Genomic DNA, 25,510 nt, shown 5'->3' with positions numbered 1-25,510 from the left:
ACAGTCAACGATATCGTCTTTTACCGCACCGCGTACCGGTAAATTCACAACTAGCTCGAATAGCTCTGTTAAACCGTTTCGTTTTCTGTCTTGTCCAATCCCGGACGAGCCCCCAAAAATATGTAATATCGTGATATAATGTATTTACAAGGAGTGGACAATAGAGATGTTAATCAGACAGAAAAAGACGATTGTTGTTCAACCTGAACTATTCACGCCAAACGTACAGAAAACAGCGCAACTAAATAACTAGATAGCGACTCGACTTTTACCAAAACGCAATCCACACTCTCTCGGCAACGCCACTCGCAACCTCTGTCTCAGCTCAGCTCGCACTCTGCTTCTCGACTCGCACTCTCTGCTTTTCGACTCGCACTCTCTGCTTTTCGACTAACTCTCTGGACGTTGCCGCATTCTGTTGCCTTTTTCCTAGGCCCACCGCACACGTGTTCTGCAGACGCTCGTAGCCAGGGTCACGTAGGTCTTTTCCACGAAACTATGCACTTGAAAAGACCGATGACACATTGATGGGCCCCACAGCCGACGCCAACATACTCACTATGGAGGGCCTCCAGGAAACTCACACGCGCCCCACAAATAATCCCACCTATCCGCCGTCCGCAAGGTGGATGGGCGCGAAGCCCTATGGAAAAAGCCGACCTGTTTGCAAAACACTTGTCAAAAGTATTCAAACCCCATTCCCCCCAAACCGCCGCGGACGTTACTGAATACCTGCACACCCCCTTCCAAATGTCCCCTCCTATCGAACCCTTCTCCTCTGCTGAGACTATAGAAACAATCAGTCGCCTAAACCCCAAGAAAGCAGCAGGACACGACCTAATAGGCAATAGAGCAATTAAGGAACTTCCCACAAAAGGGATAGCACTCATCACATCGATTTTTAATGCTACCTTTCGCCTGGAACACTATCCTAAGGCTTGGAAAATCTCACTGATTACCCTCATCCCTAAACCCGGTAAACCGATATACGAAACCTGCTCCTATCGCCCAATCAGTCTTTTACCTACCCTGTCCAAACTATTCGAGAAGATGCTCACGAACCGACTCCTTCCAATCCTAGAGAACTTGAAAACACTCCCAGATCACCAATTCGGCTTCCGAAAACATCATTCTACAGTAGAGCAAATCCACCGCTTAACTCATACGATCAGCCAAACACTCGAAAAGAAAAAATATTGCTCAGCGGTCTTCCTAGACATCCAACAGGCATTCGATAAAGTATGGCATGAAGGGCTACTATACAAACTTAAAAAGATCCTACCCCACCCCTACTACTCCATCCTAAAATCTTACCTAACCAATAGGCAATTCATGGTTAAATACCTAGACGCCACTTCCGCAACATTCCCAATAGAAGCCGGCATACCCCAAGGTAGTGTCCTCGGACCCCTACTGTACTCCATCTACACTGCCGACCTACCTATATCAAATGATATAACAATAGCGACATTTGCAGACGACACAGCGCTATTAGCTTCCCACGCTGACCCGGTAATAGCCTCATCCACTCTCCAGCGAAGTCTCGACTCCATGGAAAAGTGGTTTCACAAATGGGGCTTCAAAGTCAACGAAAAGAAATCCTCACATGTAACCTTCACGCTCCGAAAACAAACCTGCCCCCAGGTCACCATCAACAATGCAACAGTTCCTAGCAGGGACACAGTCCGATACCTGGGCATGACCCTGGACAGGAGACTAACGTGGAAGACACACATCTCAGATAAAAGGAAGCAACTAAAGGACAAACTAAAAAAACTCTATTGGCTCACGGGCCGACGCTCCAAACTAAATATACAGAATAAAATTACCCTCTACAAGACCGTAATAAAACCTGTCTGGACCTACGGAATCCAACTATGGGGAACAGCAAGTAACTCCAACATTGAAATACTCCAACGCTTTCAATCGAAAACGCTAAGATCCCTAATTGACGCACCTTGGTATGTAACCAATGAAACAATACACCGCGACCTCAAGATACCCACCGTCAAAGAGGAAATAGCAAAATATAGCAACAGATACAGCAAAAGAATCAACAAACACCGAAACCCCCTAATCACTGGACTACTCGATACGACGGACCAGACTCGCAGGCTGAAGAGGCACTACTCGCTAGACCTAAACGTCAGATTCATTTAATTATCCAAATTAAGCATATGCACTTACTTATAATACTTATAAATTATACCTATCTATAATAAGTATTAACTTATTGTAAATAAACAGCCATGTCACTGCGGCACGCCAGAAAAATTACTGAAAATTCTCAACGCGAGAATTGATTGTAATTTCAACAAATAAATAAATAAAAAAAAAAAAGACATTGATGGGCCCGACGGCGCCTCGCCTCTCGCGACATTGTTCATAGTTCGCCCGATATTTCTTAGGCCTTTCGTCCACGATACTACATGAATGTATGCGCGAACAGTTAACAATTTAACAAGAAATTAATAAGATTATTCGTCGATGAAATAAAAATTTAGTCGACGTTTACACGGAAAATTTGTCGCGTATCTCGCGACTAAACTTGATTTATTAATGGGAACGTTCGTTGAAAAATTCCAATCGAGGAATAACCCAGGCGATATCTGCTTAGGAAGGGGGAAAATTGGAAAAGTTTACAACTCGTTGGAAAAGTTACACCTCGATGAAATATACGAGCAAAGGAAATTTGCATAACGAAGCACAGGATTGTCCGGATGAAAAGAAAACGCGGTTAATATTCTCGGTGTTTACATGATATTTATTTTCATGTTTTATAGGTAATCCTTATAACATTTCTTACATATGGGAATATATATTCATGGGCAAGTCAGAGAAATAAAAAAAGAAGTAAATCGCCGCCCACTTACGCACTCTTCGAACTCATCCTACAAAATAGCTCTCTCTTTCTCTCTCACACACGTTCTATGTTACTTACATCGCATATATGCACATATAATATTTATGTATTCCCTATTACAAATTAAATATTATACGTATATATATATATAATATTTCTCCATCTCTTACATTCCTGTCGTTTATTATTTTTCCACATTTACTTCGCCTTTTTTTTTTTTTTTGTAAATTTTCTCCTTAGTATACAAACGGGTAATATTAAACTTCGCTATTTATCGCCGCAATATCCTCTTACAAGTTAATCGTCGATGATCGATTAACAATAGCAATCATCATCGAGTCTATTTATTTCCATACGCCTTATGTGCGTGTGTCGTTGTCTCACATTTTCCTTTGCCTATCTCTATCGTCTAATCTTTTATATTACCCTCCCTTTTTCATCCGTTTTCTTTCTTTTCTTCTTCTTCTTCGATACACGCGTTCGAAAAACAGACAAGTACAGCTCGATCGGGTCGTTTCCAGGGAAACGATCACATCTTTCGAAGGGAAAACGGATTCTATCGAAGAGGAGAGTAAAAAAAAAAAGCGAATCGCAAACAATTTCGTCGTCTGTAACCGGAAGTCTATCGAAAATCTCGGTCCGCCGACGAAGATGAAGAGCACTTCCGGTTATTTCAGACTCTAATTGAAAATCTTGCTTTCTTCGCGATAAGCTTGTGGTTTCTTCTTTTCTTCTTTTCACGCGCACTCTTCGTAATCTGAACAGATATCTTAGTCTTAGAAAAGAATTGATATATTAACTATAATATTAATTACGATTTCCGCAAAGGATGGTCTTATTTTTCTTAATATTTTTTAAATCGCTTGCAAACCAAATTGGGAATCATAAAAAGAAATTGGCATAAATTTTCTTCAAATCTACGAAATTGTATAATAATTTTGGGGGAAAAAAGGTTTGAGTAGGCGATCGTTAGGCTCAAAGTCTGGTTGGAAATTGCTGAAAAATATGCATCTTTGTATGATCGTATTTTCGTAGGAAACAAAGAAACATTTATGAGAAAAGAGTTCGATTATCGCAATTGAGTGCAAACTATATTGTGATTCCCCTTGTTCAAGTATGTTAAAAAGGATCTCTGTTCCAGATTACGACGTATACACTTACAACCAAAGATATTATTCGATTATGAACAGAATTATAGTAAATCGAATCCCCGTTACGTAAAAGCGGAAATGAATCGCGAGAGGTCGAACATTTATACTATACATCTGCTTGAGCTTCAAATTGTAAATTCTCCCATTTCGAGTCATTCATCGTTGATTCGAGTATTTTATACAATCTGTAATTTATTTTTACGCTTCCTTCTTATATTCTTCTGTTTTATATACTAATTTTGATACTTCATTTTTCTTGATTTCACTTTACTTAATTATTAACCGATTTATACTTATATATATTACTACACTATGTTGGCTGAATACCATGATTGCTCAACCTCCCTTTATTCGCTTTTTTCTTTTTTCTTCTTCTTGTTATATATAATCTTTGTTTCTTTTGGCTTTTCTATTTTTGACATTGTGACAATCAAATTGGGTTTCGTCTTTTTCAAACGAAACTCCACGTTTGTCGATATAATAAAATACACAAGCTTTATACGTAAAGAAATTCAATTTTAAAACGACCAACCCATTGGAATTGCGCTTAGAATCCAAACAACATAAAACTATTTGATCGAATCTTCTCTTCGATCGTAAAAATGTTCATTCTCTGAAAAAATATACGAAACAACGAGGCGTTGCTAGATTAAAAAAATAATACGACGCGTTTCATATAGAAATGTTCGTCATCAGTGTCGCCGATTTCATTACTTGAAAAATAAAGAAAGAGGAAAACGTCGTTGCTTGACATCAAAAACTAACGGCTAACTCAACCACGATCTTCGAATTTTGCTATTTTCGTTTCAGTAAATAAAAAGACCCTTAATATTTCGCATAAAATTGAAACGAGAATTTTAATAACGGTTCTCTCATATTTTCTTTAAACTTAATCAATTTTTCCAACGACCGAGAAATACGAATCGAATCGAAAACGTCTTGAAGAGCGTAGTAGAGTTAAAACAGGCTTCCAATGGGTCGAATCGAACATCGATCTTAAATCTAGAACGGCACGTACCACGCAAGAATCCACGAAACTAATAAAATGTTCTCTTAAAAACAAAAAGAAAAATCCATTTCTCTGAACATATAACGCGAATGTTCATTTATATCTTTGCTAACGATAGACAAGAAACGTAGCATTTTTTATGGAAACATTACATAGAAAGAAAATCACTTTTTTCTACTATCATCAAGCGGACAGATTAAATTCCATCTTCTGCCTTTCCACGCGATTTTTCACTCGAGTAATTATATTCCTCCCCTTTCCATTCAATTTTTCACGAGTAACTCGATCTTCTCCATTTCCACGCGATTTATCAATAAAAATGCGATTATCACCCTTCTTACGCAATTTTTCATTCAAATTCGTAAATCTTTCCCACCTTTTCACGCGATTTATCGTTTAAACTTATTCCCTTTTTTCCCGTAATTTTTCAATTCAATTCCGTCCCATCTCTTTTCATACGATTTCTTCTTTTCACCACAAAGTCGTCGTTGCTTAAACAAAGCAACGTTCGAAGGAGCGACAGAACGGTGATGTTCACAGTGGAGCAGCGAGCGGAAACGGACACAAGTGCCGTCGCGTTTCCTCGATCTACGTATCTTCTCCTCGTCGAGTGATGCCAGATCGAGAAATGCTTCCCTTCGTTTCGTCCCTTCCGCTTATATGTGTTCGTCCTCGCACATCGTGTAAACATCCGAGAAAAAACGGTTCGCCTGTACTCTCATCTTCTTTTACGCTTTTTTTAAATCTTTTTTTCTTTAATTCTTTTATTCGTTTTAAACAATGTATCTGAGAAGATCGTGCGTGTGTATCGTTTGATTAATTCGCACGTTTTAAGTCGTACTTAAGGTGGCTAAATCGCCTGGTACAAAAGAAGTCGAGGGGAAATATCTGGCATCACCGAGGATCCCACGAAGGAATGAGAACTAAATGATTCGTACACGATGCTAATCGTAAGTGGTAAAACGCGTGTTGCTCGTCCCTCGTGTCTATTTCGAAATAGTCGAAGATAGTCTGCTTTAGATTTCTCGCGAACACTGTTTTGCTCCCACTAACGATACCATCTTTTTAGCAAGCATTTCGAATTATCCATCGTTTCGTTCGTTAATCTTCCTTTCCAAATTTTTACGATGAATAGTTTTCTATAGAATAATAATAATAATAATAATAATAGAAGTTCTGTTTCAGAGTATCGATAATTCCGATCGTTAATTTTCTTGTTCTCTTTTCATTCCACGTTGATTCGTTTTATAGGAAGCTTTACATCATCGATCTTCCATGGTGAATCTTATTTTCCAGCTTTTTCTCTCCTCTTTTTTAAGTATTATGGGATCCTGTTTTTTAAAATGGATCTGCAAACATCCGCAGCGAATATTTCTTATCTTTTTCATCGGTTCTTCCTCTCGATTTATAAGGAATACAAATTACCGATGCCTCTATCGAAGTCTCAAAGAAAACAACGCACGATACAACGCAACTATCGGAGAATACTTAATAAATACGAGAAGCGTGATTCGATTGATAAACCTCTGTGAAATTGAAATTGACCGTTGCGTAAACAATCGCCGATATCTCAATCGTAAAGACAAGAAACTCTTTTTGTCTCATCTGCAACGTGGAATTATTCGATTTCTGAAACAAGCGGCGTTCCTTTTGTCCATGGAATTTTTATACACACGATTATACTTCGCCAATAATTACGTGTTCTTGCCTCTGGAAAAATACATCATAATCCGATGGCTGGCTGCATCGCGAATATCGAACGATAGGAACAAGAAAAATAAGTCTGATTCGTCGTTTCTTTCGATTAATATATTTTGGAGCAAAACGTGTCTCGATTATCTTTCGTGTTCTTCGAAAATATTCGGTTCCTCGGTAGAATTCCGACACGAGCGAGTGACGCAACACGTCCATCGATCTTACTCAATAAAATCTGCGCAATTATTTAAAACACACAAGGATCGTGGCGCGAGCGTCTGGGATTTCGCGAGTTTTTTCCCTGCGATCGAGGATGCTTCGTTGAAATTCGCAGTTCGAGCTTGCGTCATTGAACGAATCCATTGATTCTATCGAGAAAGATTTGTCCTATCGTCAACTTCTCGAGGACCATTCCTATCCGTTAGTTCGAAACGAGCGAAGAACGCTTTCTTTCAATTTGATTTACCTCGATTTTTATAGCTCCTATCGAGTTATTAAATCTTTTATATTCTATATTCTTTGTATTTTTAAGTAATCTCGGTTCGTCGAGTTATTGCAAATCGAGCAAAGAATTACAATATCTGTCGTTTCTTCTACTTTTCAACTAATTTCCATTTACAATTTCACGCGTTTGCGTGGTCGCCACAATTATCCGCTGTTTCTTCCATCTTTACCATAATCTCGACTTATAATCGACAAAATTATTCTCTTCTTCGAGACCATCGCGTTCCATTGTTTCGTCAATTTCGAATAAACGATCGATCGATAACGCGTGAAAATATTATATACGTAAATAAAATATGACGGTAAAAACACACTGTTCGAGTTAAATGCATAAGAGAGGCTCGTTCGAGGATACCTTGAGCATCATTAGTATGATATCGATCGAACAGAAAAATCGTCGAGTAGCTACGAGAAGATTACCGATTGAACGAGAGATTGAACAGATTTCGTACGAGGATACACAGACAACACGGTAAATTAGGCTTTCTATCGCTTTCGTATGAAAACAGTTTAGGCCGCTGGTGTTCTATGATCCTCTATCTTCGTCGTTTCTTTCTTCGAAATTGATCAGAAATCAACGTTGTATATGTTTCGCGATCAAATATTTTCTATAGAAGGCACAAAGAAATGCACGTTCATTTAATTATTGCAAACAATTATTAGCGAGGATTTTCTTCTCTTTGAACGAAATCAATGATACAGTAGTCCTCGCGGGGAAGAATACAATTCAGACGAGAAAACAGGAACTTCTACTCTATCGATTTGAATTCTTGCAAAAGGAAATATTTATATATGTACATATCATTGCAATATATCAAGGATTTCGCGACAACACGAAATTCTTTAAGATTCACGGCTCGAACGCCGTTCGTCAGGCCATTGAGGATCGATCCAAACGATCGATCTATACCTCGATCGCGATTCCTCACCGAAATCCCGGTTTCTTCTACGCGACATACATTCATCCAAGCACACACATCGTATTATCCGTCGGAGTATATCGACGGTAGCGTCTTTATTTTTTTCGCACACGGCTCTCTTACTTAATCCTACGGATCACGTATTTTCTTTTATCCGCAAAATTTCACCGCTGTCATTGGTGAAATCGTTCTACCGATCGTGAATCTATCGTTACTTCAGCAGAACAGTATCGATGGAACTACGTTTCGTTCGATTTCGTCTTCGTTTTTTTTCGTTTTTCGATTGTCTTCTTTCTAGTCGTCGTTCTTTTCCGATCAATCGATCGACGAATTGAAACGATGAATCGTACAAACGTCGAAACGATACAAACAGAGGTGGAGCGAGAGAGGAGAAGAAAGGCGAATTTCTTTAGCAGGAAAGAATGTAAAATATAAAATACAGGCGAACAAAAGTCACGAATGGTAAAATAATTCGTTGGAGTTTTTAGGGCTCTGTAGGATAGAGTTAGCGTTTGTAAGTGTCGATTGAAATTCGTTTTTCGACTGTATGTTCTGCGAGGAACAATTTACTTTAGCGTTTAAAATAATCGTAAAACAGAACGTGTACGATGGTAAGTGTTCATTGAAATTTTCTTTCAATTCGTATATCGTAAAATAATGTATGTTAGCTTTAAAAATTATTGCAAGAGAAAGAGAGAGAAATTGATCGTAAACGTCGATCTGATCGTTTTTCCCCACTTTATTAAAACAGATAAAGATATAACAGGTATACGAATAAAGATAAAATAAATTTAAGCAATTTGGAAAAATTTGTTCGCATTATACGTTTCTGTCTGAAAAATTAATAAAACTGGAATTTTCATCTTCGACATTTGCACGTTAAAATCGTTCACCATTTCGACTCCTCGATTCCTCGTTAATGTCATTTTATCCTTTTAATATTTAAACGAAAGTTTGATCGTTCGTCGTTTTTTAAACGCGTCCATCGACACGACATTATTTCGTTCGCATCCGCGAACCTACGTGCTCTGTTTGCTTTCCTCGAAATACACAGAGTTCTAAAGGGGCGTTTGGCGTTCTACCGTTTAGTATCAAAAGAAGTTACGTACAAGATACAGGGAAACGTGGCCGTGGTGATGTTTGTTCGCGATCGAATTGGTTTTCGAATCTAGTCGAGAGAGTTCTTAACTCTGTTGGTGGTGCGGAGGAGAGAGATCCTGCCATTTTTCTTACACATAGAACGAATTAAACGAAAGATGTTTAATTATACGGATTAACCTGTTAATAGGGTCATAGTTTTAGCCAAAAACTACTATAATCGCGGAATTAAGATTCAACAGGAATCAATCAGTTTTAATTAAATTGTCTTCAAGTAACTTAGAAATGCCAATTATATGGTGTAAATGGATTTTAAAAGAATTTGTTTGCGGCTCTAAACTTTCTATAAATTCGTATATGTCTGCAATGCATTCATCCAAATTAGTTAAACCTTCAAGTTTGCCATTTTAAATCTCCTACAAACGCACAAACATCTGCGATTAATTTATTAAAGTTAGTGGAAATTTTCCATCGGATCGGATGTTCGTGCGCTTATGGGAAATTTAAAGTTACAAGAATACACGAGAGGTCGCGGAAATGATATTCAACAGGTATCAATCAGTTTCAATTAAATTGACTTCAAATAATTTAGAAATACCAATTATATGGTGTAAATGGATTTTAAAAGAATTTGTTTGTGGCTCTAAACTTTCTATAAATTCGTATATGTCTGCAATGCATTCATCCAAATTAGTTAAACCTTCAAGTTTGCCATTTTAAATCTCCTACAAACGCACAAACATCTGCGATTAATTTATTAAAGTTAGTGGAAATTTTCCATCGGATCGGATGTTCGTGCGCTTATGGGAAATTTAAAGTTACAAGAATACACGAGAGGTCGCGGAAATGATATTCAACAGGTATCAATCAGTTTCAATTAAATTGACTTCAAATAATTTAGAAATACCAATTATATGGTGTAAATGGATTTTAAAAGAATTTGTTTGTGGCTCTAAACTTTCTATAAATTCGTATATGTCTGCAATGCATTCATCCAAATTAGTTAAACCTTCAAGTTTGCCATTTTAAATCTCCTACAAACGCACAAACATCTGCGATTAATTTATTAAAGTTAGTGGAAATTTTCCATCGGATACATCGTCGATGTTCGTGCGCTTATGGGAAATTTAAAGTTACAAGGATACAGGAGAGGTCGCGTAATATGCAGAAGTATAGAAAATATCCAAAATATAGTACTTGTTATAACACTTGAAGTAAATTCCTGTTTGAATCTCATTTCTTTTAATCAGATTTACGAAGACACGATAATTCATAGACACCTGCAATCTTATCTGGCGTCAGATAATACATAGTAGATATCTGGACCGAAAAAAAAGAGAGAAAGAAAGAAAAGAATATACAATCTAAGAAGACTGACAAGTGGTCGAGTGACTCTTATTAATTAGGTTTTCCCCATTAACAGGTTAAATAACAAGATCTTGGGATCGTATAATTAAACGTTAAGCAAATATCGATACTTACTAACAACTATCCATAATTTTTCGAAAAATTGATTTCACGAGCAAATGGTATTTGAAAGAGAAAGCTTCGTTCTTCGTAATCGTTCTACCGATCATAATACACACTTGATTAACAAGTATCGACGTTTAAAGTCCGCTTTAATTCGATATTTAATTACAATATCGTTGCGATACTTGTCTAAACGAAAATTTCATTGATCGAAAGAACTGTACAATTGACTCGCAGACTTTGTTTCGTGTTTATATTAATATATATATATTTATATATATATATATATTCTTACAGTGTTTCGTTTAGACAGGTGTGCAGCTAGTTTCAAAGTTCGATTTCATTTCAATGAGATTATTACTGATTAGATTATAAACGATAATTCATGTGATCGATCGATCGGTATGTTTCTAGACGATTTTTCTACGAAGCTACTTCTAGTGTTCTAATTACTTAGCTCGCGAGACTACTACACGCGGTCTCTGTTATCGTACAGCTTAACCTAATCAAGAAACATCGCGTTTGTACAGCTTATCGAATATGTATATCTGCGATCAGTCTGCTGCAAGTCGGCTGAATAATTTCCACGACATTTCGATGAACGTTCCTCTTCGAGTCGTGCTATTTATTTCCATGTTTCGTTCATCGTTCGATTGTGCTTTTATAGGAAACTCGGCGGCGTCACGACCGTCCGTTCTGATTAGTTACATAATCGATCGATAAAAAAATCTTTCTGTTCTTTTTCGTTGAAAAATAATACGATTAGCTGCAGTTTTAATTTTTATAAAAATTCATGTTGTTTTTTTTCACCCTTCGAGGCGACCATAAGCGGCAAGTTTGTTGCCGAACAATCGCGTACAAATTAAAAGATTAATAAAATTGAGCACCGGGGATTAATTGTTCCATGGTTGCTCGATACTGGACGAGGGCTAAAAAATTATAATTCGCAATTGCAAATAACACTGTAATGATATCATCACGGAACGCTGATATTAAAAGAAAAAATTCGCGTCGGACCAAATTTCATTCACGATAGCCTTCGAGAGTCGATGTGATTTCTAAATAAATGTTTATTATATAATTTTATCGAACGACAAATTTAAAATGACAAAGAATCTGTAAGAATTTAAAAATAAGAGCTGATTATGCTTAAAATACAAATCGAATGCCGATAAAAGGTATGTAACAGTAATAAAAAATGATCTCGAAGCGAAGATTCTTTCATCATCCAGTCGCGAAAATTATGCTACACGCTTTATGCTTTATCCAATGTGCCTCTCTCTCTCTCTCTCTTTTTTGGTTTAATGAATTACCGTAATAATATCGTCGTAATACGATTATAATATCTACACGATTAAGGCTTGCTCGTGTTTCATCGCGGATCGTTACGATCGTTCATTTACAAATTCAGAGTTGGGTGAGATTCGACGCGTATACTTAAGATTCTTCTCCTTACTTACATTACGTTTTCGTTCGACTACGATTTCGTGGACGTACGCTGGACGAAAGTTGTGATTGCGTTTCACTGTTTCATCAGGAACTAGTGAATTTTGCATCTATGCGAGGAAAACGAAGAATTAGTCGAAAAATCGTCGATCTTCGATGAATCTATCTATGTATTTCGAAATTTCGAATAATCATCAATGATTACGATACGACGACGACTATCGTGAAAAAGGTGATTATCACGGGAAGAGTATCCTGTTTTTCTCTTTTCTCTTTTCTTTTTTTTTTTTTTGAAAAGATAACAGTTACGCGGAACGATCTTAAAAATGATAATTTTTCTTTTCGGGATGAACACACAATTACTCTCTTTTTTAATAAACGATTAGAAACAACAGATGTTAAGAAATCGTTACGATTAGTACAGTGTGATAATTTGTATTATAATATAATAAGAAATATAATAAGAATATAAATAAATATAATAAGTAATATAATAAGAAAATCGTGTACAGGTGTAAATCATAGTCTTTATTATTAAACCTTCCACTTGAATACTCGTACAAGCAAATCGATATTCATACCCTCTAATCTTGCGTCTGTTTAAAAAAAAAAAAAAAAAAAAAAAAGACAAAGGAAAGACGAGAAGGAAAGAAAGAACGACGATTGATCAATCTTTGATGTCACTCCTCGCACAGATACGCCATTTTCTTCCCATAAAAACTGTAATAATATCGACGCGTTTCTGTTCACACAGACGTAAGATCTACCCCTTCTCGCACATTTATCCTCGATTTTCAATCGACGCATTCCGAATATTTCTTTTACGCTTAAATTTTACGCTTAATTACTTAAAATTATTCTACTTTCCATTTTATCCAAGACGAAGTTATTTTGCGTTAAACGAAATTCAGTGTGATCTCATTTTTATAAATATCTTTACACCTCGATGCTTTATTCAAGGGGTGAGAAATCGTCGAATATCCTCGACTCGAGCGTCTGAATATTCGAAACGGGAACGCGCGAACGATTTTTCGATGAACTCTCACCCAATTCCGTTCCGACGTTGCATTTCTATCGCGTTTTCGGCTTGGTTTCTCGATTCAGCCTTATCTTTTTCCTTTCACTCACTCTCTCTTTCTCTCTCTCTCTCTCTCTCTCTCTTTCTAGAAAATCTGAAAAAGCTTCAAAACTCGATCTTCGTCCTTCGATTAATTTAATCACCGCGTTTTTCTTTTTTGCATGTTATCAATGAGAAAAGACGATCAACGCTGTCTCACTCGCTTTAAAAACCCAAGAAACCGAGTAATAGTCGTGTACACGCGTGTATTTGTGTATAGTGTTGTTTTATTTCGTCCACGATTCGGGATTATTCGAGGACGATGATGAATCGACGGCGTAAGATGGTTTTCCTTTTTCTCTTCTTTTACGACAGAAACTCGAGGGGTCGTGAGACGGTCTTCAGTAAATCAAAGAACTAGGAGGTGAATATAAGAAACTCGGTTCGTAATAATTAAATCGTTCTCTTCTTTACCCTTCCAGCGCTGTCATTGTCTTTTCCACTCTTCCGAAGCTTTACAATTTCTCTTTTCTATAATCTTCAAATTTCGATTCCCTTTATTCCGTATGCGAGCAACCCTTCCCTTGAAACGAATCACGCTACTATTTGAGTACGGAGAAACCATATTGCTTAATCGCACAAACACGTTTGACACCAATTATAACACGTTTAACGCTAGAGAATCGAACGAGCAGGCGGAACGCATAAATTTAAGATACAAAATAATCATCGTGTCTATCGAGCAATGAAAAAAAAATGAGAAAAAAAAGGAAAAAAGAGAAGAAGTGGAGAATCTTTTATCGAATATCAACGAAACATGCTTGATTTATCTTTTACAAGTCAACCTTGGTGTCTGTACAAACTCGAACACTTGTGCCTCCGTACGAGCACCTGCTTCTCATCCTTTCTTCTGACATTTCAATCTTTTATTTCGTCAAATATCCCCATTCTTTCTTTTCTTTTTCATCCATTTATCGGCAATTAAGCTGATCGGTCAATTAACGTATAATCTCGTCGAGTTTGTCATCACTCTGACAAACCGCGACACAGAGGAGAAGGCTCGTGTCTCGTTTTTCAACCCTTGAATAATAACCATGTATCGTGGTGTGTCAGGCAAATGCATTTTATTTTCTCTTCTCTTTCAAATATAAAAAAATCATTGTATATCATATATATAATATATATAAGTATGTATATGTAATATGCGTATGTGTATTGTATAATCATATCGGAGTACAGAGTCGCGCAAAATCGTACAAAATTTGTCCACGTGGCGTTGGCGGGTGATTATGGTTATTATTCACGTTCGATAGAAAAAAGGATCGCGATCGATGGAGAAAGGGGCGGGAGAAACGAAAAGGAAACGAAGAAAAAAAAAAAAAAAGAAAAATCCAAGGCAGGGTACAAGATTCTCGGAAGATGACCACGTTTTCCGTTTTCCTTTTTTCTTCTCCTTGTTTTTCCTTGTTTCATCCTTTCGTTATTATCCCCTCGCACGCAACTCGATGACATTTACGTATTACGATTCTTCCCCTATAACGAAAGATCATATCTATCACGGTGCACGCTCGTTCGAAATTACAGATCACGATACAAAATTACAATGACTAATCACAATTCGCTTGCAAGAAGTTCTAGAACGCAGATGAACAATTATTTATTTATCGTTTATTTCTTCTTCTCTCTTTTTTTTTTTTTTTGATTTGTCGATTAAAAGCTACTTCCATTCTGGCGTTGCTTTTCTATTTAATAATTTAACTCGCACGTCTCTTCCTTTTTAGCGACTAATCGAGATGACGCACGTTCACCTTTTCGAAATATCGTCTCGATTTATTCAATTTTGTATTTTTATTACGAAACAAATCCAAAGCTTCGAACAGATTTCTCAGAATATCGCAAGAAGATTTATCAGTAAGGTTTCTTCAGATTTCTTTTTAATTGTAATTCACCGAAGAAGTTACTCGTAGTTTTTCGCCCTTAGTCTATTCTATTTATTTTTGTTTTTTCTTATTTTTTTGTTTTTAACTTAGATCTAACACACATCATCTAGAACGAGGTTCGTAGAGTATTTTCTCGGTATATTACGATTTATATTTTTGTGATATTCTTCTTTAGCAATGAGCCCTAGATTTTTGCTCTGGCTACTCGATTCGAATCAGAAGAAACTCACCTTGAAGGACGAAACGAAAGAAGAAACGATCGTTCGAAATACAGCATAAAAATAATAATACGGATTCATTTTAGTTAGCTAGAATTTGCCTAAATCGTCCACTCCACTTTTTAATCTGACACGTTTTCGAGATTTTTCATTTATACAAGAATCGCAAAGAATCACGAGTATCTCAAATTTAATTAATTTACCTGACTGATTTATCGACTACAAAATTTTCTATTCACGAGTCTGTCGAGTATCGCGATACAGAAAAATCGTGCAATTCTTGTTCTATCAATTGATCAAAATTTCCTAATTGGGCAACAAATATCGCTTCGATGAAAATGTTAATTAATTAATGAGAGAAAAATCGATCGCTTTTTATCGAATATCTCTCGTCTAGGAGAAGAATTTCTCGACGAAAGATTCAAAGATCTATCTGGCTATTATGCTTTACGTCATGATTAATCGCCGCGGAATCGATCGACTTTTTCAAGAACGAACGTACAAATGAATCCTCCGACATCTCTAAAAGAAACGTGGCTATAAAATATCGAATGTATTTTCAGCGTTTGTATTCTTAAAACTCTTGCTTCATCAAAGACAAATAAACCGTAGCCGTTTCCATTTTAAAAATCGAACTTTTTCTTTATATGAAGCAATAATCTCGAAAAAGAAGAAAAATATAGGGAATTTTTAAAAAAATAAACATCTGTGAATCATAGCCAAATGATGAGCTTTTTTTATACTAATAAAAAATTGTTTAAAAAACTTCACACAATGATATACTTTATAACAATATATATATATAATTAGTAAAAATACGAATGTGATAAAAGAAGATAAATTTTTTTTTTTTAATTTTTTCCCAATTTATGGTTACATGTATGTACACGTTTTATTAAGTTTTTTTTTTTGGCGCGAACGAACATATATATATATTGTAATCCTGTCACCTACGTTAAAAAGAACGGTCAATATTTGGATCGACAGATCAATAGATCGACACGATCGATGATCAATACGATCTTAAAGTTCTTAGGAATTAAACGAGACGGACTGACATATACGGAGTGGACGATATTACGAAATGTTTTAATGGATTGTTGATAGATTCGCGTCTGATGTTCGAATGAGAAAGTAGACGAGAAATAAAGAATCAATCCTCTTCGTAGGAACAAGTTGGAAATCGAATTATCCTCCTTGAAGAAAGTTGTGAAAAACTCTAATTATATCAGCCATTGAACTCGCAAGTCAAACTTCCGCAAGTTACAATTTATCTCGAGTTCCAAATTCGAGGCTTCTTAAGATCTATCTAAACACATTCTGGATACATATCGATCTAAAATTTCAAACCTGTTGTGGTAGAAAAAAAAAAGTCTTTTCCTTCTACGCTTCATACGATACATTATATAAATATCGATCCAAAATCGGTAGAGTCCCGACTCAAGTCATTCTAATATTTCACATTTAACAAAATTACCATGTAATCCTAAAAAGAAACACAAAACTGTCAATTCTAATTAATAGACGGGATGTTTATGCTGTTTATTGGAAAATTTAAATGTGCAGAATATGTACTCTACATATATATAATGAATAAGAATGTTCGAAACATACAATTTATGATAATTAGTGTGCGACAGAAATCTCTGCTTAGATTTCACTTCCTTAACGAATTAAATAAAACCTAAATTTGCACAAACGTCCGTCATCTACCGATTACGAACAACCACGCAATCATGCAAAACCATCGAAACTAATAACATCTTCGACAACACGACAACAAATATCTTAAACCCTTCGTTGCAAATCGAGAATGTAATTAACGTTCGCGAATCTTCTCCATTTTCCACTGGAACATCCGCAGTGTATTCGACGATGGAAGCTACGAAGAAGGAACGAAAGCTTCGATGCAACGGCCGGCTATTGCTACCGTAGATCACAGAGACGAGGATAATAGTAAGAACAACAATGAAAATGATTATTAGGAGGAGCAACGCCACGTCGATTGATGATCGAAAACTAGTGACAGCGAAGGAAACAGGGAGACGAGGATCGTCGATAGGTGATGAGAAATTAGCCGTAACGAAGGAAATAGAGGGATAGGGATCGTCGATAGGTGGTTGGAAACAAATGGTCGCGATGGAAACAGAAGGAACAGGCGGCTAGAGGCGCGCACCGGGTGCAGAACGTCGCTGCTAGTCGGCCTGCCTGGCTCTCCTTAGCATTAACACGCGATATACCAGAAAAACCAGTTTGCGGGCTTTTTATTAGGCCTTTACTTTCGCTTGCAAACTGAAAGGAAGAGTGAGCGAGCGAACGAACGAGGCCTGGCTAAGTTCTAACCGGTGAGCGAGCGAGCGAGCAAAGTGACTGACTATGCTGACTAACGGGGTCACCAGTCGATACGGACACGCACATAAAAGAGAGACGCCAAGTGGCGAGCATATACGTCCTCTCTCTTCTTTACTCTCTGTGCTTACACGCACCTGTCTCTGTACTTCGTGCGTGTCTGCGTGTGCGTGTGTTTTATCTGTATATTCTACGCGTTACGTGCTACAGGAACAGAGAAAGAGAACAACGCGTTAGAGAGATAAAGATTTGCTGAGACGCGCGAAAAACGCTCGGAGATTCGTGGCTTGGTGGTGTATATTCTCTGTGCGTGTATAGAACAGATTATACACACGCGGATACACACACACGCGTGCCCGTTTGTATACGCACCGACAGCGATTCGCGGGACGATACAGTTTGCAAGTTCGCCGCGCCGAGAGTCTACGTTTTATTATGCAAATGAGTTTTATCACGGCCGGAGAAACATAGGCACGCGAACGCGCGTGTATTTTGCTTTGCGAGCGGCGCTGCTGCTGTTCAGTCGGATAAGGTATTAAATAATTATCGGTATCGAGAAGAAAGAAAGTTATGCAAGCTGTTCGCCGTCGCCTCCGGCGGAGACTAGGGTCGCCGCAAGGATCGCTCGATCGCACGTACGTGCGTGTGTGTGTGTGTGTGTGTGTATGTATGTGTTTTTATATATCTACGAATGTATACGAATGCGATTAGATACGAAGAAGATTATAGGGGAAGATACGAGGAATACGATTATATTAATTTTTTCATTTTGGGGCTGCTAAAAGTAGCTAAAAGGGTGTACTTTGATATCTAATATCTAATATATGAGAAACATTTTGACAAGCATTCTGATGACAATTTCGATATGTGGCTGATTGATAAAATATTTTTAAATTGCTCCCATACGAACGACAATAAAATGTGACTTATCTCTTTCCCTATAGTCTTCATACATATACTCGTTGTACGTGGTTATGTGTATAGTTTCGCGTATACAGGCTAAGATGAAGGGCTTCTGTCTTCTAGTCACCTCGAATCTCCTTCGACACGTCCTTCCATGAATCCCAAGATTAGTCACGGTGCTTTTTCCCTGGTATAATACTAGAACTGGAAAGAGTGTCTAGATGGTCGTTTTAGCATCTCATGTTTTTATGCGCGCGTCTTTTGGTAAACGATAAGTTTGCTTCTTTTTACCTGGATCAACATTCGTCTCAGTTTACCAAGTGTTCGCGTGTATGTACGTTACATGAGGGTGTCTCTGTTTCTTTGAGTGTCCATGTTTTCTTTTTGTTTATTTGCTTAGGTTTTTGTTCTTGTTTGTCTGTTTTGTCTAGGCGATGTGACAGCGCTGGTTGACGCGAAACTAAAAAAAAAGAAGAAAAGAAAACAAGTAGAGACGCCTCTCACCCCTCGTTAACCTTCTCCTTCCTTTACTCTCTTCTACTTTTTACTCTCTCTCTCTCTCTCTCACACACACTCTCCGCGTACAAACTCTCTCGTTGTCGCACCGATCGCGCCGCTCATCCTCGATTTTTTTTTCTCAATCTTATATATCACGTTACAGTAGTATCTAAATGAAATGTGTTCACAGCCACACATTAATATTTATACATAGATTTTATACATGTATTTATATATTTAAATATAGTATATATATATTTATATATTTATAATTATTCTTTTTTTTTTTGTAAACGCCACGCCCGTTAATGTTTCTTTGTATTTTTAATCTGTTTGAGTTTACCTTTTGCTTACTTTTTGTGAAATCTGTGTGTGTTACCACTACCTTTTCTTTAGTTACACGTTTCTCGAAACATCATATGTTCATTCGTTATAATATACTTTTTTTGCATTTTTTTTTTGTTTTTCTTTTTTCTTCGTTTTGGGAAAAGAGGAAAGAAAGAGGAGCGACCGTGGAACGCTGACGGACGCCTTCGTACGCGCTATCTATCAGCCGTTCCTTTCGTTCTCCGATCCGATCCCAGGCGCCCTCTGTCCCTTCGTTTGTTCTCCCTCGTCGTCGGCGTTTTTTCTTCTTCTCTTTCCTTTCTTTCGAACTCCTCGGTATTGTTCTCCGTACAGCTTCCGATTCCGTTTCGTCGTCGTTCCTCCGCCTTCGAAATTGACTTCCCTCCTTCCGGTTCCATACGGTATCACTTAGTGAACCGACGCCATCGCATGGCGGCGCTACCGTCCTCCCGGGGACTCTGAAAAGCGTGTGTGTTCTTTTCTCAACGCGCGCACAGTCTCTGTCTCTCTCGCGCCACTGTTGCGACTCATATATGCGTCCGTCTCGTTTCATCGACGCGCGCACCGACAATAGTATAATAGTTTACCGGGTATATTCATCGCATGTTTTCACCGCGCGTGCGCAATTGCGGTTTCCGTTTCTCTCCACCATCCGTTCGAATTCGTTAGGCACAACACATTCATTTTTTGTTACTTCTTCTATATATTCGTTCCGCTTGGTTTCTTTATCTTTCTTTATTTCAACGTTTTTTTTTCTGTTTTTTTTTTTTTTATTTCGTTTGGAGTCTTTAGTCTCTCTGTTGATCCCCTACGACCGTTTTTACAGCAAATACCATTGTGTTTTGGTCCTTCCTCCCGCGACAACTGATCGTCCACCGGAGTTGAATAAACGCGTCCAGGAGAAACAGAAAGATACACCGGGACGTAAACGCGCAGTATTACAAATGTTTCTGCTGTTAGGTTAGAATTTGATCTTCTCCTGGATCTCTTCAGTCTTCCGCGAAGCTGTTTCTTTCGTTTTTGTTGTTTTTGTTCACTGTCACCAACCCTCTCGAACGATAAACACCGTCCTCCCACGATCCATTTGGCGAATCGATCACCGCGGGTTTTATCTTCCTCCGTTTTATTCCGACGAGAATCTTTCTCGTCTACGTCACACTCTGGTTCGGTCGGTGTTCGATGTTCGACGCGTGTCCAAGCGTCAACTGAGGAGCAAACGATTTTGCTCCTTTGACCCGCTGTCGTGAACGATCAATGATCGACAAGCGTCTTTCTCGAGATTGTTGGATAAACACGAACCACGACGATCCGAATTACGTCGATCGTAACCTGGTTGAGGACGATTGCCCCCCTGGTCGGTAAGCAGAGGCTCGTCGATGGTTCCGTGGTCAATAAAGATCATAGAGTTATCGCGGACATCGGTGATCGTGCCGGTGGTGGTCGTAGCGGTGTTGATGGCGGTGCTAGTGGCGACGATGGCGTTGGCGTCGATGTCGCATCACGACGAGCACGCCATCCACGAGTTGCACGTGCACGTGTAGCACGCGGTGGGTATCACTGGAGCGTAATAGTAACCGTTCGCGTAAACGTATGTGGTGGGCGGTCCAGGAGGTGCCTGCTGATGATTCGTCAATCGTTGCTGTTGCTCCTGGCAGAACACCTGATACGCAAGGTTCTCGATGAGAGCTAGGGTCTGTCGTCTCTCGTGACCCATCAGGCACACGGTGGACTCTTCCACCACGCTGTGAAGCAACATCAGGTACTGGTACTTGAGGGCTTCCTCCTCGGGACCGACGAAGTGGTTCCACAGGTAGTTCTCGAGTTTGGCCCGTTGCTGGCTGATGTCCGGGAAATCGATGAAGAATCTCGAGCACATGTATCGCTCGAGGGTTTTTATATAGTCAGGCTGAGAGGGTTTGTACATCTTAACCAGGAGATTGCAGTATTTGAGCAGGCCGCCGCCGCGGATCTCTTCCGGATGCCTCGTCGAGATCAGTTTTTTGTGAAGATGGTATAACGCCTCCTGGAAATCACCGTACACCGATTCACCGACCACGGTTGGGTAGAAGTTCTCGCCAATTGGTAGCTTGCTGCACTCGTAGAACAGGAGCAGCGAGTCGAGCACGATCTGGAACGAGTCGACCGAGAACTCGAACTGCCGCCTCATCGAGTCGACGAACTTCAGTTCGACGTTCCTGTGACCTCGTGAGTTCCCAAGGGAAATCAAGGACCACCGGTCTCCGTCGTTATTCACTTTCACCATTTTGCTCACGTACGCCTCTTTCAAGCTGCACGTGGTGATACGTTTACGGCTGACACCTTCTGGCAGCAGATCGAATAACGAGCCAAGCACCGCGGCCTTCACCTTGTCGTAGTTTCGCCCGCTCGACAATTCCACGGCAAATATCAAGTCCAGGTCATTGTATGGTTGCGACTCGGTGGCCAGAACATGAGAAGCTGCGCCGCCGTTCAACCTGATGTCCCGTACCCTCATACCTGCACCACCGTTGCTCGGGTCAGACTCTAATTTGCTACGGACCACGGTAACCAGGTCTCTCAATCTGACTTCCAAAGTAGGAAAGTTACCACGACCGTGGATGCACACCACCTCGTTCATCACATCATTCAATCGTCTAACTTGCTCGAAACTGAGCACAGCCAGCCTCTGCTGCGGATCCGGACAGTCTGAGTTGTGGTTGTTGTTGTTGCCATTGTTCGCGCTGTTGTCGTTGCCTCCGTTGCTCTTCGTGCCGTTCACCTGGCACAGGGACTCCATCATAGCGACCCGACGCTGGCGTTCCTCGCCGATCTCCAGGGAGCCACACTGTAACGGAAACGAAAAGGGAGATGTTATTAACCATGGCATTTCCGCATTCGGTTACAATCGTATTGAGATTGTACGTTATGTTCCTTCTTAAATGGATACCGTCGGATATGTATGATTATATTACATTGGATGATCGAAGTAAAGTGAAATTGTTGATTGTATTGTAATATTGTGGACAAAAGGAGATATCGGGTGAATCATAAATAGTATCGCGAGAAAGCCGAGGTGCCGACAGGCCCATCAATGTGTCGTCGATCCTTCAATCGGATAGTTTCGTGGAAATGGCCAACGTAACCTAGCCACGAGCGATTGCGGAACACGTGTGTGGTGGGGTTAAGACAAGAGACAAAGAGATGTTAAGGGACATAGACGAATTAACAGTCAGTATCAGTGGAGAAGTCGGAGAGCGTTAGTTGAGAATTCAGAGAGTTTGAATCGAGAAGTCAGTGAGAGAGTGTTGGATCCGTGGTGACGAGAATTGCGAATTAACTATTTAGTTGTTTAAATTGTAACACGTTGCGTTTAGTTCGCGTTAAACAACCATCGTTTCCTATTTAATCAACACCTGTATAATTCATTTGTTGTAAGTAAACTAATTGTAATAGTAAGATACTACAATATGTTTTGTTTTATGTGAAATACACAAGACAACTCTTAATATCGTGCACGTAATATTTAGTATATACACTGTATACCTTATTTTTAATAAAATCTATTATTTATATTAGTAGCTTATGCTTTCTTTCTCATATAAATATCATTTCTCCATGTCTCGATTACGTTTACTTGATCTTTTTCAACTTTGGAGCGAATGTAATTGTTACGTCGGGCGACCCTCTACCTAGACCAGGCCACACACCGCGGGCAAGATGGGAACCAGATGTCCGCTCTTCCTTACTGCGTACCCTCAATAATCTCAAGGACCCATCATACATCTCAGGAATTTGCTAGCTAAGGTCTTTCAGACCGAACAAATATCCTTTTCTTTAAATCGCCTTCTAAAGAGTATTGTCTACTGCGGCTTGACACGGGACAGTTAGTTTTTCTCGCGTACGATGCTTCCCGCTAGCAACTTTCTATCGAGGGCGGCTAAGACCTTCCTAGTCCACTAACCTTCTTTTATCCAGTCAGAAGCAATGTCTACCGCCCTCACTTTCCTAACCAAAATTGTCATCAACAAATCCGATGGTCCCTTGCGTTAGACACACCCACGACTAGCTTTCCTCCGATACAGCATCGTCACTTTACCTTACTTATTCTTCATCGTTAGAATAGTCAACATGTCATCACCGGGTTTCTATAATTAAATCAATCACTTACTTAACTCGTGCATACGCACCAGTATAATTATCTTCTTTACAAGGTTGTTGGAATAAACATTAAGTTATACCTGTTCATTCAGTGTAATCTCAATCGAACCATCCCTATTATCCTAATAGGGGATCGATCATTTCGTGGCGTCGATTATCGGGAATTTATGACTCACGCTGACGTGCTATCTCGCGATCGCGTCTCTCCGCGAGTGGTCGAAACAGTAATATCCTAAGACGTCTGGCGAGGAATGGAAATGAAACGTGTATAGAATAGATTACGAATTCTCCTCAGATTTGGATGACGGCCCAGGGAATAGCGTTGAGAGGAGTGGTTCCTCCCAATGCCCGAACCAATCTAGGAACGACTCCCCCAGAATGGGAGAAGACACAGAAGTATTTTGGCAGTAATTCGAAAGAGGTCCAAGGGTATCCCTTTTGAACGTCAAGTAGACCACCGTAGGGTTTTAGTCGGTAAAGTCCGACACCATCTCGCCGCCTTTCAGAAGCGGCGGAGAATCCATGAGAATATTCCCACGTAAAAAAAAAAGGAGGATAGATTACGAATATAAAAATTTAAAAGTATGGAAATGTAGATAGCGCAGTAAAAAAATATAGAAATTAAAATTATAAATATTCCGATCACTAGAACCGCTTAGAAACTATTTCCCAGTGTGAGAAGAATTTCTAGTCTTCTCCTTATAAAAATATTAAAATATATTTAGAACAAAAATCTATAATGAATATGATAATACAACGTTTACCCAATGAAAGATTCAGAACTATATCGTTCTAGATGATAAACACGAAGTATCGTCCCAGTGATTTTAATCTGATAGACGGCCACTTTTAATCGACGATTATCGATGAAAATCTTCATAAATCAATTGAAGAACCTTGCTGCAAAACAGATAAACAGTTTCGATACTCAACAAACGATTTACTAACTAGTTGCTACAAAATTCCTAACCAATGAGAAGTTCTTGAAGGAGCGTCTAAATCGATAAGTTTAACATTCTGTCGTTACCAAACGCGCCCTTCGAGAATGTCTTCGTATCTGCGAGTTAAATGTTCACGTTTAGAAATGCCACGAGGTTACGTCCGGGTAGCGTGCACAAGCTATTCAAACTTCTCGCCCATTCTTCTTCGATGATATCTCTTTAAGAAAATTAAGTCGTTGCTTAAAAGGTTCAGACGAAGAAGCGTTCTATTCGATGGTCTGCTTTTTGACGGAAGCTTCAAGCTAAAGTTAAAAATAAATTCTCGATATTTCTTGTATTTCTTTTATTTCGAAATACTATCAACGATTTCGTAATGTTTTAAAAGATTTTGAAAGATCCTCCACTATCATAAGATATTTCGAGAAGCTTCTTTTAGTATTCCAAAATGTTCTGTAACGTCGTAGAAATTTCAAGTTTCAAAATCCTTGGAATTTCGAAGGTTCTTTTGGTATTGGATCGTGGCTTAAAATATGTTGAAACGTTGCGTGATATGCCATAAGAGCCTTTGGTATTTTTAAATATTCCCAACGATTTCGTAGCTTACTGCAACAGAATCTGAAAAGTTCCACGCTATCTCGAAAGCTCACGAAGAACTCTGAAACGTTTCAAACTATTCTTCCACGTGAAAACACCTTAACGTTAAAGTAATCGCGTGACCATCGCAAAAGTCCTGATATTCCAAGCGAAACCATTTCCAAAGATTCCCAAAAATTGTTCTACCCGACAAAATTTCTTATTTATCAAAGAGTCTTTCAAAGAACCACGAGAATGTCCCTAATCCCCAAAATACCTCAAAAACAAATTCGAAAACATCCTGACCAATCTACGCAAGATCCTCGGTCGTTTAAAAAATCAATTTCGAAATATCGATCACGTATGAGTGTGTATGATTGGTCAGGTCGA

The 25,510-nt window shown here is 38.8% G+C and overlaps 1 protein-coding gene and 1 long non-coding RNA gene across 5 annotated transcripts in view; both read right to left on the bottom strand.

Moving 5' to 3' along the window:
* Positions 1-6,025: 6,025 nt before the first annotated feature.
* Positions 6,026-17,891, bottom strand: LOC117232379. The gene is made up of 3 exons (XR_004493111.1): positions 16,590-17,891; positions 14,099-14,104; positions 6,026-6,037 (listed from the first exon to the last, which is right to left on the bottom strand). It is a non-coding gene; the product is annotated as an uncharacterized LOC117232379 (long non-coding RNA).
* A 1,521-nt stretch (positions 17,892-19,412) lies between these two features.
* LOC117232378 (terminal nucleotidyltransferase 5C) overlaps positions 19,413-25,510 on the bottom strand; it is a 153,081-nt gene continuing 146,983 nt past the window's right edge. For all 4 annotated transcript variants that reach the window (XM_033491729.1, XM_033491732.1, XM_033491731.1 and 1 more), the window contains exon 2: positions 19,413-22,293. In XM_033491729.1, coding sequence (XP_033347620.1) covers positions 20,968-22,293 — 1,326 coding nt within the window. In that variant the 3' untranslated portion in view covers positions 19,413-20,967. The remainder of the gene's footprint in view (positions 22,294-25,510) is intronic.

Source organism: Bombus vosnesenskii, unplaced genomic scaffold (genome assembly GCF_011952255.1).
Source record: "Bombus vosnesenskii isolate JDL3184/JDL3185 unplaced genomic scaffold, Bvos_JDL3184-5_v1.1 scf7180000013286, whole genome shotgun sequence".
NCBI lineage: Eukaryota > Metazoa > Arthropoda > Insecta > Hymenoptera > Apidae > Bombus > Bombus vosnesenskii.
Note: the sequence above shows the minus strand (reverse complement) of the source record. Positions and strands in the feature narration are given on the sequence as shown.